Genomic DNA, 20,764 nt, shown 5'->3' on the forward strand with positions numbered 1-20,764 from the left:
CACTGTATCGGACTGTAAGATTTTAGATGAAAACGCCTCCTCTTGGTGCAGACAAAGCCTGACTCTCGGCTCTGCTCGCCCATTAACGCGAAGGGCACATCATCCAAGCTGGGCACAGTTGAGCCTTCCTCCCGCACAGCTCTTGACCTTTGCTGCCATCTCTTTTGCTGTTACAAGGCATCCCCTGTCAGTCCTGAGTACTGAGGTGGACATCCAGCTCTTCAGCTTTGCCCCAAGTCTGCATTGCTAACGGTTTCTAATGAGGTACCTTTGCTCTTATGGCAAATGGATCTTAACCCGTCTTGTACGACACGGTCTGGATTGGGAGCAAGGAGAAACTGCTGGTGGAACAAACTTTCAGTGCGTTAAATTGTGAGGAAAAGCTTGGCACTGGACAGAGGTTTTCTACATTACCCTTTCTCAAAAAGGAATAAATAGCTGTTGGTAGCAGCAACGTGCCTCTGCCAGTCCGAGAGGCCTTTGGAAAGGTTACAGCGAAAAGCTGTCAAGGCCGGACCTTATTAGTGAGTGTCCAGTTTTTCAAGTATAAGGTATCCTGTCAGTAGGATTTGCTGTGCAGAAAACAACCTGGATCTCAACCTACAAAAAAGACAGGCTGGAAGAATGCCTCCTTACTACCTCATCTGTCTTTTCGTGCTTGCCTCGTTTCTCCATTGCATACCGTCCATGTCCATGACCTGTTCTCCTCCTCCTTGCCATCAAGGTTCCCTTCTCCTCACTCCCCTGGCTCTGACTTCACGCACCCTCCACTTTCTCCCTGAGTCTCCTTCGTACACCTGCATCCCCCTTCCCAGGGTCCTTCGGACCCCCCAGACTGTGGAGCTCAGCAGGAGATGCTTTCTCCTGAAGCTGCAGTTCTTGCCCCATTGTGGTGCAAGCCAAGAGCCCCGTGGCTGGATGCTGCAGGCTGCGTAGCTGTTTTAGGACAGCAAAGAGCCAAACCTTGTGTTTCAGCTTTCTGCCTTGTCACCACGGGCTGTCAGAAAAATAGTCCTGCACTGAAGTATTTTCAATGATGTTTTCCACAAAAGCAAACCCAGTAACTCACTAGAGAGGCAAAAAGCACGTCATTGCCTCACAGAGCTTTTACCAGATCATATTTGTGAGGGTCAAAAGATAATTTGCTACAAGGACATCAGCGCGGTTGATGTGTGGTGCTGAGAGTAGCTTAACTTCTGAAACTTTTCAGTGTGAAAGCAGGAGTCGTGTTTTCAGCATGAGTCCCAGTCAGCCCACAGGCGCAATTACTAGATGAAAATCTTTATGACAGATGAAAAGAAAAAAACAAGAGTAAAATTCTGACCCTCTTGTGTTAAGTTTTGCCAGTGGCTTCACAGGAGCCTTAAATTTTTTACCTTAAATTTTCACATAGCCTGTAACCCTCTTTGTGAGTTCTGAAATCTAATGCAATGCACATAATGCATTAAATAAATCTGCAATATGGCCAGACAGAAGAGAGAAGAAAATGAATCTTTCATGCCCCTACCTTGGAAAGGGGGTTATCCTTCCATTTTGAGAATAATTGGGAGTTTTATTTTTCTTTCAATTCTGGAAAAAGAAGTTCTGACAGCTATCAGCAATGGTGACATGCATGAGCTTATTACTACTTACACTGTGGTGAGGGATTGTGGCCACGATGATTATAGCACTTTAATAAAAAAGAAATCATTTTAGTATCAGCTTAATTTGAGCCATAACAGCTGAGCATGGCTGGGCCAAGCCTTTGAGCGACTAACCTTTATTTGATGGCTCTAACTAGCTGCAAAAGTTTCTGGGAGCTGGCTCAGTGAGAACGATGAAAGAGAGGATGGGAGCCTGGTGGTAATGGGGATGGTGTCTGCAGCTCCTCTTTGTGATAAAATCCCTTCTGAAATCTCAAAATAGCCGTCGCCTTTCATTAAACCCACAGCGTGTTCAAGGTGGAAGGATCTTTTCACGGCCCTGTTCTCTGGGAAGGGGACACGCACTGAATAGCTTTGAGAAGCCCTTGCAGCAGGCAGGCCCACGGAGCTGCTGCCTTCTGTAAAACCCGGGGTCGTTACACACTGCTGGTGCTTTCCTCGGGTTTTGCCTTCCTTGGTTTCAAGAAGAGAACGATGCTTGGTCTCACCTTTTCAAACTGTGTGTGGCCTTAACAGAAGACAATTAATTTCTGATTCTGCTGAGCCCATTATTAACCTTCTGTCAGCTCAGCTCAGATCAGACTTATCTTGCCGTATTTCCTAAAGCAGAGGCTGAAGAGTTCCTTTCTCATCTGTGGTTTTCAAATTTCCAAGTGCCATTGAGGCAATAGTAGCTTTTGTGAGCTGTACCTTCCAAGCCTTATTTCTCTGGGTTGTATTTTTGGGTGATCATTTTTGTCCCTATGACAGAGGTCAAATTTGAACCAAGACCACACAGAAGTCTGTAGTGTTGTATGATCCGTGTGCCTACATTCAGCCCAGGGTATAGCCTTCAAGAGGCTCTCTAGTTTAGCCTTGCATTTCGTTAATATTTTCGTTTGACATCTGGTGGGGGGGGTCTCAAAACAATTCCACATCTCATACTCAAATCACTTAAATGTTTTTATGGAAAGTCTATATGGGAGCTAAAATCAGATTAAATGTAAACTAAAAAGAGTCGTGGCTACATTGTATGAACCCACTACACTTTTATGATTACATTTATCATCCCAAGGTTTGGGTTTAGGTGAAGCTAGACATCTTGAAGACAGTGATTTGTGGGAGTCCTGGTTGGGAGAGCTTCAATTTTTTCTGTCCTAAAAACTATTATCTGGTGAAACTTGTGTTCCTCGCTTGACTGTTCTTGCTCATATCCACAGCTCTAATATGGACAAGTTATGCTTTTTTTGTTGAGACCATCAATATCACTTTTATTTTCACTTCATCACATAAGCCATTGCCAACTTTTTCATTTCTTTGTTCCATATACTTCTCACTCTCCTGAATGCACTTGGATCAGTCAACGTTTTGATAAATACGATGTAAGCATTGTGGTGTCCACATTCATATGCTTTTATGTTGTAATTTGCTCAGCCCTTCAAAAGCCATGTGCCGTGAAGGCATAGTGACTGGTGTACGAAAACCTTGATCTTCAGAGCTACTGGAAGCTTTTGACCTAGCTAAAGCATTTTGTGAATCTCTCCCCACATTCCCAGTGTTTGAAAATCTGCGTTTGTGATGCTAATTTCTCAAAGCCTTGCTCTTGATTTGTTGCATGCAGCTGGTGTTTTTCTGCTTCCTCTTGTGTGTTCTTTGCTGAAAATTAAATCAATTGCAATAGCTCTCTTGAATCTGTAAATCAATTTTCAATAGATTTATAGACACTTTTCCTGCTAAATGACATTTTGCAGAAGGCAAAAGATACTTTGCCTGTGTGGTCATGAGCTATATTCTTGCACTGCATCTTGGACACAGTACATGTCTTACATTAGCAAACATTTAATTAGCAAGTGTTTTGTCTTTGTCCCTAAACTTGATTCTTTCCAACTTTTATAGAGCTGTAAAAGATTGTATATGTAGCAATAGCTCAATTGTCCAGTTATCGTTAAAGGTTTCCTCTCTCATCAAGTGTCTGTACCAGGTACAGAACCTCCTCTTTTCTCTAGCAAGGGTGACAGTAATTGCACCGTGTCTGGCTGTCTCAGCCAGACGTCCAGCTAGACGTAGTTAAGGGCGAAGGGCGGAGGTGATGTTATTCCAGCTCTTTTCAGCTTTTCTGATGGCTAGCATCTGTGGTAGGCGTCTTCTCCCTGCAGCAATACGTATTCGTGACAGTATCACAGTGGTCTGAAAAGCAAATGAATTAGTGCGTAGAAACGCAGGATTTTCTTTTTCTCCCAGAAACAGTGATATTTGCCACACCTCAGCCTATTTCTGAGCTGCCTGGGAAAGTACCGCTGATCCCCAAGTCATGGATCTGCCAGGATCAAAGCCGAGGGCGGTCGCACTGTGGGGTACAAGGGGTCTCATCCCTGTGCAGAGCTGACCCTGCTCAGGGCAGCCTGGGTGCAAAGATGTGCTCGTGCGTGGCTCGCACTCACCCTAGCCCCGCATTTAAAGGTGTTTTAACTCCTCTTAGTCATGTAGAACCTCCCCTGGTGATTAGTGTCACAGGCACCTTCTAAGCAATCCTAATTTGTGCTGCATCGCGCTGCATCGCTGCCTCGGTGTTTACTGACTTCACAAAATCTTGACATACTCGAGTTGATCTTTCCAAATGGGGTAAATGTGATGTTTTGTTTAGAACACACACCCTGAGTTCCTTTTTCGCTTGGCTGCTGCCTGTGCTTCATCTTGATCAAACATAGAAACAAAGAAAGAGAAATGATCAAAGCTTCAGTTTTGTTAATTCCTGGTATCTCTTCTTCACAAGTTTGCCTTCCATTTTCTGTTTTATGTACTTACTACAAAGCCTCTCCCAGGAAACTGAGCTCCATAAAGTCTGAAAGAAAAGCTTACATCTCCAGACAGCCTTCCAGCATAATAATGAATTTTGATCCGTTGTTGCTGTTCCATCACAATAAATGGATTTTATTGAGCCCTTTTAGAGAGCCCAGAAGTAAATGTTAGCTCTCCTGCATATCCTGAGCTATAACCATGCTCCCTCTTCACTGGGTGTATGTTTACTTCTCGTAGTGGTGGCTGATGGAGAGGTGTTGGAAACCTCAGCTCGCAGGGAGCTCGCTGGGACTCCTGTACGTGAGGCAAAGGACAGGCACTGGCTCATGATTTATTTAACCTGATGTCTCTGTCACACTCAGTCTGGTGACACGTGCTTCAGAAACTGGGTTTGGAAGGGCAGCACAGAAATGTTTTTAACTGCTTTGAAAGCCAGACTCTTTAATGTGAAGGCTGCTCTGCTCACATGTATATGCTTTTGCAGAAAAAAGTCAATATTACAAGAAAAGTAATTTGGACACTGACGAAATCAATAAGTACTATGGCTCCCATCAGAAGTTTGTGTAGAGTAATACCCCGGAATCAATGCCCATTGCAGGATACAACCATTTGTAATTCTGCGCTGCTGTTGCAATGATCCACTGCGAGGTTAAGGATAAAGGATCTCAGGAGCTGTAAATGGAGTGAAGTGAATCAGATCACCTTTTAGTCTAGCTAGTAGCTACCCTTACTTGAAAACTATTACCCTTATTTGTAGCAATTTACTGCCCTCAAACTATGGTTTCCCAAACCCTCATATCTTACAGTTCAGGTTCTTTTCTACAAAACCTTCAATTGAGAGTGTCATGTTGAACAAGACATGAACCTGAAATAATTCTGAAGACGGGAAAACAAACTTAAACTCAAAAAAGTCTGTTTCTACACAGCCAGGACTGAAAGCACATCATTTTTCTCATATGGGGGTATTTTTCAAACACCGTGCTTAGTCTCTCGTTCATCCCACCCTGCAGATAATAAAACCAAAAAATAATCATTTTAGTCACCACTCAGCTTAGGACTGTGAGACCTTATGTGAGCCAACAAACCCAGTCCTCTGCTGTTAGAACCAACCATTTCGGAGTCTGGTACGTGTAATGTGGGCTGTAACCTGGGCTGAGCAGTGCGTGCATTGTGGCTGGAACACCACTATGTAGTCAAGACTTTAAGGAACAGATAATCTATCAATCTTTTCCTATCTTACCTTCACTTTAGAAGTTGCAAGTGCCCTAGATCTACCAACAGCTATCAACTGGCTTCTTCACCTTATCATAGGACTTTTATTCTCTTACCATAAAGTAAGGGCCTTCCAAAGCAGCTGTGTTCTCTCTCCTTAGACAAGCTTTGTGTTTTTTCTCCTAGTGACTACAGCGTAGGTGCTGGTTCTTTGTTGTTGGTCAGCTGCCTTCTGCAAAAGTGCTCGTATCTGCTGCACTGGCATGAAGAGAGTCGTCTTTCTATAGCCAGTTCTGAGCATGAGCAGCTAAAATTTATTTGTATGTGGGGAGGGAACTCTTCAGTTCTCGTAGCTGTGTGCTGTGTAGTAAAATGACACATCGTTTGTGTACTCAATATAGTAAAAAGAAGAGCGGGAAATAAGTGTATTTGGAAGGCATTTATGGATCCACAGGAGCAAAAGCCCATATGTATATAAATACGTATAGAGATGTTTACTCGATGCTTGGGGAATTAACGAATTCCCTTAGCAAATCCCTGTGTCATTTGTTGAATGATGAGCTGCTTCATGCTGAGACATTAAAGGGAGACCACTGGAAAACTACGGTTAATGAAATCACAAAGCGGTTGAGTTGGGAGGGACCTCCAGGATCATCTAGTCCAAACTCTTCCTCAAAGTTGGACTGGCTTCAAAATGAAATGCCTCTGTGACATCCAGTAACAGTACTCAAAGCCACTTCACACCCTGTTGCCGGCAGACTTTCATTTCGTACAGCAAACCCTCCCAGCAGACTAGACCGAGCCCTTACAAAGCACAGAGGAGGCATTCTGGGCTGGGTTCAGTTTGGTCATTTTGGCTGGCACAGCTTCAGTCCTTGGCTTCTCTGTCCCTCCGTCAGCAGCACCGCAGCAGAGGACGGGCTGTTGCCAACAGCTCTAATTTCAGGTTCCCCAGCCCAATAAAAGCCCTGAAATGGGGACTGCTGCTAGGAGAGAGAGAGATTTTAAGGATCAAAGTTTTGAAGATTCACTAAGCCGCATCTGCAGGGTCACAGTGCTCGTAAAAGCAGTGGTGGCCCCTAAATGACCAGGGACGTGTCTGGCTTTGAGAGATGTAACCAAGGCTGTCAAAGAGACTGATCTGATTTAATGCTCACCACCATCCACTGGGGCTTAAAAGACACTGACAGGAGGAAAGGGATCTCTCCTTTTTTTTTTTTTTTTTTTGGTCCATTAAGGACTGGGCACATAAAAATAAAATAAGATTTAAAAAAGGATGTATACCTGATAAAGCCTGTTACTCCCAAGTGGTTTAGTTCCACAACATATTGACAAGCACAAGCAGCATACAAAACTATCTTAATTTTTAGTGCTATGTAAGACAACACAGTTGGCAAAAAGAAAGTATTATCCGCTCCAATGTTTCCCATGCTCTGTAACTGTTTGCTCTTTTTCTCTATACTTTTGGCAAAGTAAATATAATCTGAATTCTCTCTCCAGAACGAACATGTGCATTTAAGCTAAAACAAGTGTTACCAAAGGGCGTAACTGATCCGTGTCACAGGGAGCCACAATGCCAGAAATCTCAGCGGAGGCGACGCGCTCCCAACCTGTGCATTGCATCCCCCTCTAGTGACCACCCTGCACACAGACCTTGGGGCGCTGACGGGAAACTTCCCATCGGAAGTATTTTCTGTCAGAGAAGTTGTGGGTTTGTTTCGTTTTCAGTCGTGTGTGAAGTTCATGGAAATTCTCCCTGGGAATTATCAAAACTTTCCTTGTTACGTGCGGCTGTTTGATAGTTGGATGTAGGCTCCTAGGATCTACCCTACTCCATGACGTAGGGCAGCTTCGAGGGTAAATTCAGAAAGGAACACTTCTGCCAGGTTATTTAGTTACTTACAGGGGGAAAAAAATGTCATTTTCTTTGCACAGCACATTATGAAATGTCTGCTTTCCATCTTAATTCAGGACAAAATCAAAAGTCTGAATCTTGAAAATTTCCAGAAATACCTGGAGACCTCTGAGGCTTAATTTTTCCTGGGACATTAACCTAGTCTCTGTTTGTGTACTATCAATTTTCTGCAAATGCCACCACACCAGTGGCCTTTTGTTAATGATTCTAACGTTTCTGCATATGCATCGTAGGGGTAAAGCTGAGCGGGTAGCAGAAAATCAGCAAGAAGCCCTTTAGCTTCTTGTCATCCTTGTGCTGTTGTGCTCTTCCTAGGTAGTTGTGTTGAGATAATGGGCTTTGAGCAGATGATACAAAACATCTGGAGTATTTATCAAACAGGTGTATGTAGAAGGTGTCCCAGAAGACTGTGTATGTGTCCTGCATGAGCGTTTTAGACTTTGCGACCACAGGCGATGAGAGGAATTTTGTTTTGTAGATCATAGCGGTGACATCTCAGCTGCAGATTTATTATGAGTTGCAAATTTAATGCATGTGCTGGGCTTACCTGCTTACCTGCTCACAAGGTGACACTTGTATAAAATGGGTAAGAAATATTTATAGTCTCAGGCAGTTGTTCATGCTTGGAAGTTTATTCTTTTAAATCCTCTAATTAATAGAAAAGATGCATGTGTAGGGTTAGATTTCCTCCCAGATGCTATCCATATCCCTCACTGCCTTTGAACAAATAAAGCTGAATTTTCTTCACATTAGCTTCAATAAATGGGTTTAAACCACCACACAAATCTCTTAATTCACCTCTCTGGTTCTAGTAGTTTTAGGACAAATCCAGTAGATTTAACTTTAAGCCTCCGAATATCTCTGCTGACAATCTAAGGTGAAGGTCTGGTTGTCCAACCCCTCACACCCACCGAGGCCTGCAGTTGCTATGGTTTCAAAGATTTCACAGAAGTCAAAACACTTTCACAGGTGTCAGTACAAGTAATTATCTTTGGTAAAGCATTTCTCTGCTCTCTAGATGTCCTGACCCAGATCGTCCCACACGTGTGCTGCCCAAACAGGAATTTCCCTGCATTATTCCCTCCTTCCTAACTCTGAAACTGGGGCGAAGGTGATGCAGTGGTTTCCAGTGATCCATCCTATAGGGACTCTTCAGATCTCTTCCTTCCCTTCTACACATCAGCATAAATTACCACTATGAATTTGCACTTATGTAAGCCTTAAAGAGAAAAGAATCAGTCCATGTAATTTTATTTAAAGGCCGTCACTGTGTTTATATTCAAACACCACCTTTTTCACTTCATCACTGCCATTCAGTTCATGTATTGAATAAAGCTGTTACCCTTGATCTGTAACTAATTACAGAAATGGTTTTGGTTTAGTATTGATTAGAAACTGGCATTCTCATTTATGAAGCTATTGGGTTTGCCTACTCAGAGCTAATGTGTACTTCATAATGATAAATATGAGATGCAGCTAGAAGTGGTTTATCTGTAGACATTTATCTGCTTAAGCAGGTGATCTGAACTCAAGAGTTTAGCTATGAACCAAAAATTGTAAAATTTTCACAATCTTTTAGACACTATTAAACAATTACCTATCATATTTTTTTTTCCCCAGTCACAATATCCTCCTGTATGAGGATGGTCATGCGGTTGTTGCTGATTTTGGAGGTGAGGAGTTTTTATGAAACATTTATAAAATAACCTCAAATTCTCTAAAACTAAACATGCTGACTAATAAAATGCTGAGGAGGTTGGATTTCATTTTGTTGTTATCACAGGAGACAAAAGGCTTTTAGGGATGGGAATGCCCCTATTTTTTGCTCGTCTAAGCTAGCAGGTGCTGTGGAGTACCCCAGTGCTTATCTGAGGAGGAGGCCCAGGGGACAGTGAGATGATGCGTCTCCATTTGATTGAGTTTTAGCAGTAGGACAGGGCAAGTAGTGAGTGAAAATGCCTCTGACAGAAGACGTGCCCTCCTCTTCCATGGCGAGTGCTCAGGATGTGAGGACAGCGTTACTGTGGGCCGCCAGCCCCACGGCAATGGGACAGGGTTCGTTCTTTATAGTTAACAGAGCAGCACGAGCCTGTCTGCGAGGGGCCCAGCGCTGCCCCAGACCTGCTGTTCTCCCGCCTGGGACAGCACGAGGCTCCGGCCACGGGAGCAGCTGCTTCCCTGGCGCGTTGCTGACGATGCTCCTGCTCATGCAGACACACGCTTAAGTGTATTTTCTGATGTGTCAAAGGCATCTAAGTCCTGCTTGGGGACTGACTGATCTACCACCTTCACTGTGTTCGTGCAAGACCTTGTCGTTTTGAGGTGGGCTGCGTTTCTGACATTAAATAACACTGACAGGCTCCTGTGGGGCTGCATTTTAGTGCAGGGCTCAGCGACTGTTTGTTGTAAATCTGGATACAGTTATAGCAGCCAGTGCAAATAACCGTGAGGTCACGAATCCTGAGGTGGGTCCTCAGCTGCTGTTAATGTCGATGGAGCTTTGCAGGTGTAAGCCAGTGCTGAACTTGGCATGCGGATTTGGGAAGCCTCTTTGTCTGTACACACCCTTGCTGAAAACAGCTACCACAGTTCACGTGGGCTTTCAAAACCCCAGGGTTATTTAAAAAAAAAAACACAAACAAAACCTATTAGCCAAGATTTTTGTACAATAAGGTGGGTATCTGTATTGGCTTGACAGTCATTTTCTTTTTTTGTTCTGTGTGTTTCAGAATCCAGATTTTTGCAATCCCTGGATGAAGACAATATGACAAAACAACCTGGGGTTTGTTTCTTGTTTTGTTGCACATAATTAGTATAAAACGTAGAGGCAAACTCGGTTTAGGAGAAAATGACATCACAATATTTTTGTTGGAAAAGATGAACTGGTGTAGTATTTTATCTCTCAGGTTTTTTGTGTGGTTTTTTTTCCTTTAAGCCTCTTTAATGGCAGAGATGAGTGAATATAGAACATCTGCAACAGGAAATAAGGCTTTTTAAGGTTATCTTTGGGGCTCTATTGCCCCCAAAGTCCTTAGTAAAATGTCATTTTTTTAATCCACCCTTCCCCCCCTCACATACATACATTGCTGGCAGGTGGTTCCTATTTCTAATAGGGAATTAGTGTTTAAAGCCTGATCGTTCTGGTTTATGGGGTTGAGACAGCTTCCGTGCTAGTGCTGTTACATATAATACACAATAATTTGCTACCTAAATTTTGCAAGCTTTAGTGACAATTTTTCCTGGCAAATTTACCAGTTATTTTATGGAGCAATGGAAGCAAGGGAATAAGAAAAGAAAGGAAAACAAACATACAAATATGGGAAAAGACACGTATATGAGGAAGTAAACACTGTTAATGTGTTATTGATGTTTCCTGATGCGCAGAACCTACGCTGGATGGCCCCTGAGGTGTTCACGCAGTGCACAAGGTACACCATAAAAGCCGATGTTTTCAGCTATGCTTTGTGCCTCTGGGAGCTGTTAACAGGTGAAATTCCATTTGCTCACCTGAAACCAGGTAAGATGTTCAATGAATTAATATTTAAATTTACCTGAACGAGAGAAGTAGATACACTGAATAATATTAACCAATATTTTACTGAAGTGTCTTATTAAGTGCTAAGATAATGCATTCAGTGAAAAGCACTGAAAAATACATATACAAATTATATAAAACACATTTTCCAAAGACCATGTTGGTGCCCACAAACATGGCAATGCAGTTTTCAGAAGTGCTCAGGTCTGATCCAGGTCTCTTCCCCTTAAAGTGAGTCAGCCTTCTCAAAAAGCCTACTTCACTAGCCCACCTAGCACCTAATTTTGGTCCTTTCAGTGGCCTAATTAAGTGTAATTTCCCCTCTTCTGTGGATAAGGAAACTGAGACTTTGTACAAGGCCACAAAGCAGGGGATTTTTCAGATGCAGCAGTCATGGTTTATAACTGGTTCCTAATCTCTGTGGCACCTCAAACTGTTCTGCTTGTGAAAGATATATTTATGCACAAAAAAAAATATATTGAATGTGCATGTCTGATTTACATACATGTTCTGCAAAAAAGCAGCTTTGAGGATGTTGCATGCTTTATAGTCTATATAAAGTCCCACATTTACGATATATCTTCAGATAATGACTAGTCAGTTAAATACAAATCCCATATTTTTCTCAAAGTATGTATTTCAAGGTGAGGAATTTTCTTTATGAAACTTTTGTATGTTATCTGCAGAACACTAATTAAGCATCACTGACTTTTTTTTTTCTGGTTTATAGTTACCTTTGTGCAGGCTTAGGGGTCCAGGAGGCCATTCTGGTGAGGTTTATTGAAATAGGTGTTGAAAAGAATATATGATTATAAAATTTAATTATAACAAAAACTAGACATCACCCATTGAAATAAAAGTAGTCACCCCATTAAAAGCATTTCCATGTTCTCTACTGAATCTAGTACAATATCCAATTATATAAGAGTGTACTCTATACAGAATAAGGTATCTGTTCATCAGATTTCTATTTGATGAATATGAAGAAACATTTTTATAGGTATTGAACCAAAGTTTTCTAGTCAGTAAGGAAACCTCTGGAATGTGCTCAGCAATCGCCTGTCAAACAGACAAGGTGAAAAAGCCATAAAGAATGATGGTTCTCAGAATTAACTGGAGAATGCAAAACTTTGTATTTATTAAATACAGATATTACATCTTTGCTGAGGTTTTTACAGTCTGAGAGCTTGCATATACTTCAAATATAACAGTTAGGCAGCCAGCTGATAATTAATTGCATCATTATCAGATCGTTACATAATTAAGGCCCGGGCTACATTGCAAAGGTTTGTGGCCAGTTTAGGACATGGCTGGGATTCACAAGCAGGCTGAGACGCCGTGAGCACAGAGCACAATATACGTGCTAGCTTTGGTAAGATGAGACTTTGCCAACAGGTAATATATCATTTACGTTGCTCTTCCTTTGGCAGAAAAAAAAAGGAGCATTTTTCATTGCTGTCTTAATCTGATTTGCATTTGCCCTCTTTTCCTAGTTAGAGTGGAACCAAAATTAGGCAAACTGTGTTTGCCCCTCCTGCCTACATATCACAATATCAGTTACAATATCCCAGATTTCATCTGATATTCACATTCTGGAACGCCACTGCGCAGACAAAAGCTGCAATGAGGCCAGACAATGGCTGAAATTAATCTATTCTTATGATGAATGCTGCGATGAGAATGGGATATGGTTAACAAAAATTAGACCATTCTTGTTGCAGTCTTACCCTGCATATCCCTGATCACATCATTTTAAAGCGTTAGGCAAACAAAGGTTTTTACTTAACTTTTTATATTAGTTAAAAATACATTTGTTTTGACTTGAAAAAATATTGCTCAAAAGGAATGAGAGGGATTAACCATGTATTTGGGTTCACTAAACGTGTAAACCCAATTAGGAAAACACTTTAGCAATTTTGTCTGTCACTAGTGGCTCTCACTTATAAAAAGGCACTCACTAGATTTTTACTGAAGAAATACCTAGCATTAGTTTTAGTCTTAGGCTGTAAGAAACTACCATGGGTTATTTTAAGAGATCTGAGTCTGTTACCAACTTATCTGCAACTGGAGTATACCTGTAATCCTGTCTTAATAAGGAAGAATGTTTTTAAAGTGAGTTGAAGGTAACTCATTTTTTCCCCAAAAGGCCTTTTTTTTAGGGTTTTACCCAAATCAGAGTGTCTTCACCCACGCTTAGTCGGACCAGCAATGTGTTTCCGTCCAGGGTTCAGCGTTTCTGGGCCTGCTGGGTGTATTTCATGGTAAACAGGGGGTGTTTTCCCCGGCGTGTGTGTGGTTGCTGGCTGCTAACGGGTTTCTGGGGGCTCTTGGCTTGCAGCGGCGGCGGCGGCCGACATGGCGTACCACCACATCCGCCCGCCCATCGGCTACTCCATCCCCAAGCCCATCTCGGCGCTGCTGATGCGGGGCTGGAACGCCTGCCCCGAGGTGAGTGCCCGCTCTGGGGAGCCTGGGAATCCTGCCCGTGGGCACAGCACTGTTCGTTTGGAGGCTGGTATCGCTGCCCAGCCATCTATTGCCATTTTCTGTAGAGCCGAGGACACTGGCTGTGCCAGGTGTAGCTTGGCACACTTTTTAATCATGTGGGTATGTTTTGCTCTTCACATTACCCAAAACTTGTAGCATATTTTCTGTATTTTCAGGCAAAGAGGAAGCCATTAGCATACCTAATATATAAGCAGAGCCAAGAATTTATTGTTAGTATTTTTGTAATCTTATGATCTAGTCATTATTAGCTCAACTCTAATTGTTACAGAAAAAGAGAAGAATAATGCCATTGAAGTTGTTATACACACACCTCTTGGTTTCACAGCTTAGTACGGAACTGGCGGTTCCCATCAGATTCCCAAGCAGACTGAAAGCAATGCCATGAAATCCAGAGAAAGGGAGCAGAGGGGAGCTGTGGTTCACCACGCGTCTGTGAGTCAGTTCAATCACAGAAGGTGTGTCCCCTTCTGCTTTAACACAGCTCTGCTTTTTCTATTGCGTTCACAGGGGAGACCAGAGTTTTCAGAAGTGGTCACGAAATTAGAGGAATGTCTGTGCAATGTTGAGGTAAGGATATCACTTCCACCGCGGCGTGTCTGTGTGTGTGCTGCGCGGGGGGGAGCAGCAGGAGCTGAGGAGAGCGGGGGCTTCAAGCCTGCAAGCCGCTCGAGCTGCTTTGTGCTGCTGCTGGCCAACACCCCGTGTTTGTAAGGCACGTTGTCCCTGGTGGTTTATAGGGGTGCCAGGAGGAGGAGGAGGCAGGGACCAGATACTGCTGTGAGTGTCAGGAGCTGATCAGAGAGGGACACAGAAGAGAGAGCGTGACCAGGGCTGTGGGGATGTGCTTCACAGGAGTCCTGGGCAGAACTTTTACTCCCATTCATCCCATTCGAGAGCACTTGGTTTAAAAAGAAGAAAAGACAAACTGGCCAAGGCCCTTGGGAGAAAGGTAAAAAGAGAAAACATAAGAAGGATAAATGCAAAGGCAATTCCTGCTTTGGACTGTGGCTGACACAGATGGTTGTATCAGCCTTCAGCTGGGTGTAAGATAAGTGGTCAAACAGAAAGTAAATGATTCAGGGCTGTGATTCCTGATACGGTATTTTCTCTGTGTGTGTGTATGCATTGAAGGGTTTAAAGAAAAAAAAAAAAAACCAAAAACACCCTCTTAAAATGGATTGCTGCTCTTTAGCTTAAGGGTCAGAAAAGACACCCATAATCTATTACATCTCTTCATGCTCTGACTGCAGCCGGTTGCTCTAGGCGTAGGTGGAAGCTTTTAAGTGTAAAACAAAAGCGAAGCACTATATCACAAGAAACTGTGTCATCTCATGGGAGACCTGGCTTCTATGATACACAGGCAGCAGTGCATGCAGGAGGAGATCTGGGGCAAGAGCTTGCGTGCAAAAAGAAAGAAAGCAAGCGTTATTTAGCTGGGGACTGAGACCTAAGCTCCCTGTGCCCAGGGCAAAGCCTTGTTTGAGAGTTTTAAAGAACAAGACCTCTAGTAAGTTAAGTACTGCAGCTGATGAAGGATGAAGGTGGATTTTTCTCTCTCCACCTCCCTATTTCCTCTCTTTTTTCTTCTCCTCTCTCAGCAAATCATTTCTGCCCCTTTTAAGTACCTCTGCAACCAGGAGTGGCAAGGACCTTCTGTGCCAGCAAGTCTAGGTCCCTGATCAAAGTCAGAAGGCACTGCTTTTTTCAGCCAAACTGTAAAGGGAATGTGGGACACACAACTTATGAGAAAGAGCTGAGGAAAGACTTGTAAATATGTAATAACAGTGGCTTTTTTTTTTTAAATCCAGTTAATGTCTCCAGCCTCCAGCAACAGCAGCGGTTCTCTGTCTCCCTCCTCATCTTCAGACTGTCTCGTGGCACGAGCAGGCCCGGGCCGTAGCCACGTCGCAGCGCTGCGCAGTCGGTTTGAGTTGGAATACGCCTTGAATGCACGAGCTTACGCTGCCTGGTCGCAGAGGTACGTACCCGCCATCGCAGGGCGAGGAGAGCCCTTGCGCTGAAGGGGACAGACAGGCTGGCAGGCCCCACGGGACAGGCCCCACGGGACAGGCCCCACGGGACAGACCTCAAGGACAGGCCCCACGGGACAGGCCTCAAGGACAGGCCTCAAGGACAGGCCCCAGCCGCGGTGCCGCCCATCCCCTTCTCCCACTCCCCGCGAGCAGGCTGAAGGCCGGGGCAGCAGTGCCCGCACGCAGGAGAGGGCCCCGGGCAGCGCTGCGGGACAGCTGAGGCTCGGCGGGGCCGTGGAGCTGCAGCCAGCTGGGGAGGACTTCTCATAACTTTTCTTTTGTTCTTTGTTTACCACAAATGCCAGTGGCTGCGTGTCAGGCTGATGTATTCCCTGTTACTGCCTTTTCCTTCCAGCTCTGTAGAAAAAGTTCTTGTAGTCTGGAGATGGGACTTTATCTGTCTTACCTAAACTGACACCTCTGCTCTAATTGCAGCACTGGGCAACACCCTTCTCAGGGCCTGTCTTTGGATGACATGAGGAGAAACTTCCAGTGCTCGCCCATAGACAAAAACGGTGAGTTAATGCAGAATAGCCTCTGAGAACCTTGGTGCGGTCAACCAGTGCAGAGCTACAGTCTCCTGAGATACCAAAAAGTCTCATGAGAAAACTAACGTACAGCGAGGCTGCTGGTTATGGTCAGCCAGCGCCGGCGAGGTCTCACGCTGGGCTCCCTGCAGCTCGTGGCTGCTTTCACTGCATGTGCTCCCCATGCACATCGGGGCTGGGATGGCCCTTTCCATCTACAGGCATGGGTCTGTGAATGGGGAGAAGACGTGGCATTGTATCCTCAAGGCTGTGTCTGCAAAAAGGGGGCAAGATAGCCCCATTTCTGGAGTGCCACGGGAGCATGAAATGACACATCATCTCCTTTTCACCATTTGCACTCCTTTCTCAGCGGCATCCCGCCGTTCTGCTCCCCTCCGGAACAGAGATGCCCTGACTGCTTCTTCCTCTTGCCTCCCTGGCTCTCTGTCCTGACACAGTCGAGTGTATGTTCATGAATCACCACACAAACAGCTTTCCAGCACTTCCCAGCCCCTGCGTTTGCAATGATCCCCAGTAAACCCCTCTTGCTAAACAGCCTTTGCTCGAGCCTTGTCTCGCAGGGAGCTCCTTGGGAGTCTGTTTCTCATCCACCCTTTCTAAATAGCTCCAAACTCACTGCCTGGTTCTCTACGGTTCCCCAAGCATAGAACAGTTATCAGCTTAGAGCCGTTTTCAGCCCAGCAGCATAATGTATAAATAAAACCTTAAAATAAAGAGTGTATGAAAAGGTAGTTGACACTAGGGTGGTTCCCCTGAACACCTAAGCTGCTCCAGGGCCACATCAGCAGGATGGCACTGCCCCGTTCCAGCGCTGACCCACGGACAGGGCCTGTCGTGGCTGCTGTGTTTGCTGAGCACACGTCAGCACAGCATCCGCAGTTACCTTTGCCTGATGCCAGCACCACGACTGTGCTGCCACCATCTGCCCCAAACCATGCAGACGCTCTGGATCTCGTCACCCCCTGGACAGACGTGAAGGTCCAGGGAGCCCTGGAGACAGAGCAATGCAAGAAGGTGTCTTCTGGACCCATTGCTGGAGGGATCGCCATACCAGGGCACTGCAGCACACCCGGTGACACCAGATGCAAAACCAGACTCCAACACACTCATAACAGCACCACAGAGCAGGCAGGGAACGAGGCTTTGGCACTGCCCGTGCTGGCCACGTCTCTTCTGAAAGCTGGGTAGAGGTTTTTTTCATCAATACTCATATCAGGCTTTGGGATGTGATGGACGAAGGAGGCAAAAAAAAATGTCAGGAGCCGTGAGGCTGACACGGGGGAGGACGACAGCGACATCCTCAGTACGGAGGAGCGAGGCTGGCTTTGGTGGTCACACGACTGCTGAGGAGACACGCACGCCACAGCCGCTGCCCCAGCAGGGAGGTGTCTCCATGTTCGCTATGAGCAGAGGCGTTTCGTGCTGCGTAAATTCTGTTTCTCCAAGGCACACCTGCTGAGAACGTGCAAGGAAAAGGGATGTTTCTCTGTCTGCTCTATGCTTACACACATTTTTCTGTATGTTCACATGGCAGCTGTGAACCCATTGACTTCACAGTGTTGCCATCCTCATCCAGAGTTTGCTGCTGTCCCCTGCCCTGGGGCCTTCTCTCTCCTCTGCTGCCATCTGCTCCCTTTTCCACCACTCTCCAACCTGTTTTGTCACCAGGAGAATTCAGTGGTTTGGTCTGCCTGAAGCATCTATCAGATGCTCATCAATTCATTGTCTTTACTGTTTTTCACTGGCCTCAGCATGACTCTTGCACTCCCTCCTCTCCTCTGACCTGAGTAGTTGGGTGAGAAAAAGAGAAAACCTGGTCATATAAATATTTACTGAGTACAACACTAACAGCAGTGGTGTTGTCATAACAAGTAGTGAGGTAATGACCTTTGAAACTGACAAAAGAACAAAAACTTTGTTATTACTTGTCAATTGCGGATTCCAGGGCTGCAGAAAGCAGTTCCTCGTGGCACAGCTTTCATCAGGCACCTGGCAACTGGAAAACTCAAGGAGGAAGAAAACAAGAACGAAACAGAAATGTTTAGTGAACTCCAAGGCAAGATTGGAGAGGGTTTCTCAAGTCTGTATTAGAAAGGGACACAAGGGAATGAGGAGCTGGTGGAGAAGAAACTCTCCACGGCTCCATTTAAACTGTGGGATTAAGGAGTGATTTCAGACTGCACTCACGAGACCTCAAGATTTGTTTTCAAATATACCCGTTCCTTGAGTGATAGCTTCCACAGAGGGACCCAAAGCAAGCGCGTCACCAGCCAGACCTCCGCGTTGCTGCTCAGGACACCAGGACCATCGTGCAGCCCAGCTTGATCACAGCTGAGAGCTGCCAAGCCGGGGAGGTACAAAGGAAAGTGAAGGTCCTGGCTGCTGGACACAACCGGACTGGAAAAGCTGCTCCTTGCCGCGCGCTCCCTTTCAGCAGGCTTAGGCAGCCCCAAATTGAGTCCTGCAGTGTCACCAGGACGTGTACCTCGAGGCACAGCAGAATGACCGTCCCTTGGTGCAGAGCACCAGGCCCAGCTGCTCTGGAGGCCCCACACAGCTCTGCAGCCCACCGCCCCTCGCGCTGACTGCAGCCCAGGCTTCCAGGCGCTGGTGGAGGGATGGAGCCATTGCAATGCACAGCGGCACCCCAGGAGGCACGGAGCCCTGAGCCCTTTTTTATTAGAGTGCTTGGTCGAATCATAGCAAATATTTACACTCTCTATTTAAGCCACATAAACCAATTTCACTGCTGTCTCTCCCCATTCATGTCCATTTTGATCTTTTTTCTTTCTATTTGCTTTTTGCCTAATGTTTTCCATTATCCTCATTTGTGCTTGCAGCCTGTGAACAACAAAGACTACGTTCAGTGTTCTCCTTTCTCAGTAAAAGCCCCCAAAGCACCCTGCTCCCATTTCTGCAAGAGCCTTTCTGATAGTGAACAATTTTCCTTGTTGAGTGTACTTGAAAATAGGAATTCTACAAACACATCCCTGACTCCTTCAATGAAAGCAAAGGACCTGCTCTTCAGGGGAAGTTTCACCAATTGTGAGTTAAACAGTACGTTGAAAGCAGTGAAATCACACAGGGCAGGTACACAATGCCCAGAGAAAACAGTATATCCTCTAAAATTCAACATAGGTACAAACACAGAGTTTAACTTTGGCTTCTTACTCACCACAGCTCTCAGATGCTGGCAGACAAGCTCATGGTGCTGCTGCAACAGTCACTGGAGTCCCTCGATGGCAAAGGCAGCACGGGCCAGGCTGGCAGCACAGCAGCTGTCCTGCAGCACGGGGAAGCGCTGCACTCGCTGAGGAGCTACGTGACAGCACGAGCCCTGTTGTGGGGCAGCACAGTGTCACCCCTCCGGGCACCATCCCTCTGAGAAGCCACGCATCCCTGGCAGGCAGGCAGGGCCCCAGGGACGAGGCGAGCCACGAAGCCTCGTGGGCAAACTCACAGGCACTGCAAGGAAAAGAAAAAAACATGGGATATGTTGGCTTGGCAACAGGCATTTGGCGTGCAGGAGCCTCAGCAATGTTTTCTAACCCTTCTCCCATCCCACCCTGCACCCCAGAAAGCGTTCGTGTTCTAGTCTCTCTGCTCTCTTGTTTCCCAAGCACGAATATCTCTGTGCAATGCCTAGTTATCAAGAAAGAACTGCTCTCTGTGTCTTGCAGGCTACGTGTCGGACCCCCTGAGCACCATGAGGTTTCACTCCTGCAGCAGCAGCGGCAGCTTTGAAGAAAGCAGCTGACAGCAGGAGCCGTCCGCCCGCAGAGACTCGCCATCCCCCGGCAGCCACAGCTCCCACCGTCCCAGCCTAACGCCCGGGCATTGCGTGTTACACTGAGGACCCCTAAACCGAACAGCTTTGTTTGTTGGTGGCACGTGTCCCTGCCCTAAGGCCTGCTCTAGCATCTCTCCCTGCTGACCTCCTTGAGGGTTGGGTGTTCTTGGTGGTGTGCAGCTACGCTTTAACGAAGCCAATGGCCACAGGAATGCTGCACTTTCATCTCGAGCATTAATAGTTTGAGGAGATGAAAGTAAAAATGCATCTGTTATAGTCCCAGAGCTCCGAGGCAAGCTGTCGCCTTGGACTGCACTACGCCATGGGGTGTCAGCCCTCCCTGACTGGTAGGTGCCAGGGAGCTGCCAGCCCAGCCCCATCAAGCTGAGGAGCAGCCTGTCACTCCCCACCACCATCCAGGCCACCGTGGAGGCAAAGCTGTTCCTGCTCCCAGCTTCTGAACCAGATCTGGTTTCATTTTTGAGTTCCCCGCAGTCCCAGACACATCCCATGTCTCATTGTCATCACCACGGGCTCACGCAGGTCCCCAGCACAGCAGCCCCATGGCTGCAGCTCTTCAGAGCCCTGATCTTTGGATGCGTCCCTGCTCGCTGCGAATAGACATACCTGCGTGACCATCTCAATCTGTGTTTTCTTATCCACTTTCTTGTTTTGGTTTGAGTGATTATTTTCCCCAAAGAGTGTAAGCTTTCGTTCAGGCATTTGCTCACCAAAGCCACACAGGTACTGCAAAACAAACTTTAAACCAGAAGGAAAAATATGGGAAATTGTGTCCCAAGTG

The 20,764-nt window shown here is 45.6% G+C and overlaps 1 protein-coding gene across 1 annotated transcript in view; it reads left to right on the top strand.

Moving 5' to 3' along the window:
• Positions 1-19,929, top strand: part of TNNI3K (TNNI3 interacting kinase) — a 51,496-nt gene extending 31,567 nt beyond the window's left edge. The window contains exons 18-25 of the mRNA XM_068406307.1: positions 9,169-9,221; positions 10,278-10,330; positions 10,933-11,065; positions 13,422-13,531; positions 14,099-14,158; positions 15,400-15,569; positions 16,060-16,139; positions 19,853-19,929. Coding sequence (XP_068262408.1) covers positions 9,169-9,221; positions 10,278-10,330; positions 10,933-11,065; positions 13,422-13,531; positions 14,099-14,158; positions 15,400-15,569; positions 16,060-16,139; positions 19,853-19,929 — 736 coding nt within the window. The remainder of the gene's footprint in view (positions 1-9,168; positions 9,222-10,277; positions 10,331-10,932; positions 11,066-13,421; positions 13,532-14,098; positions 14,159-15,399; positions 15,570-16,059; positions 16,140-19,852) is intronic.
• The last annotated feature ends 835 nt before the right edge of the window (positions 19,930-20,764 follow it).

The sequence above is a fragment of the Nyctibius grandis genome, chromosome 8, assembly GCF_013368605.1.
Source record: "Nyctibius grandis isolate bNycGra1 chromosome 8, bNycGra1.pri, whole genome shotgun sequence".
Lineage (NCBI taxonomy): Eukaryota > Metazoa > Chordata > Aves > Nyctibiiformes > Nyctibiidae > Nyctibius > Nyctibius grandis.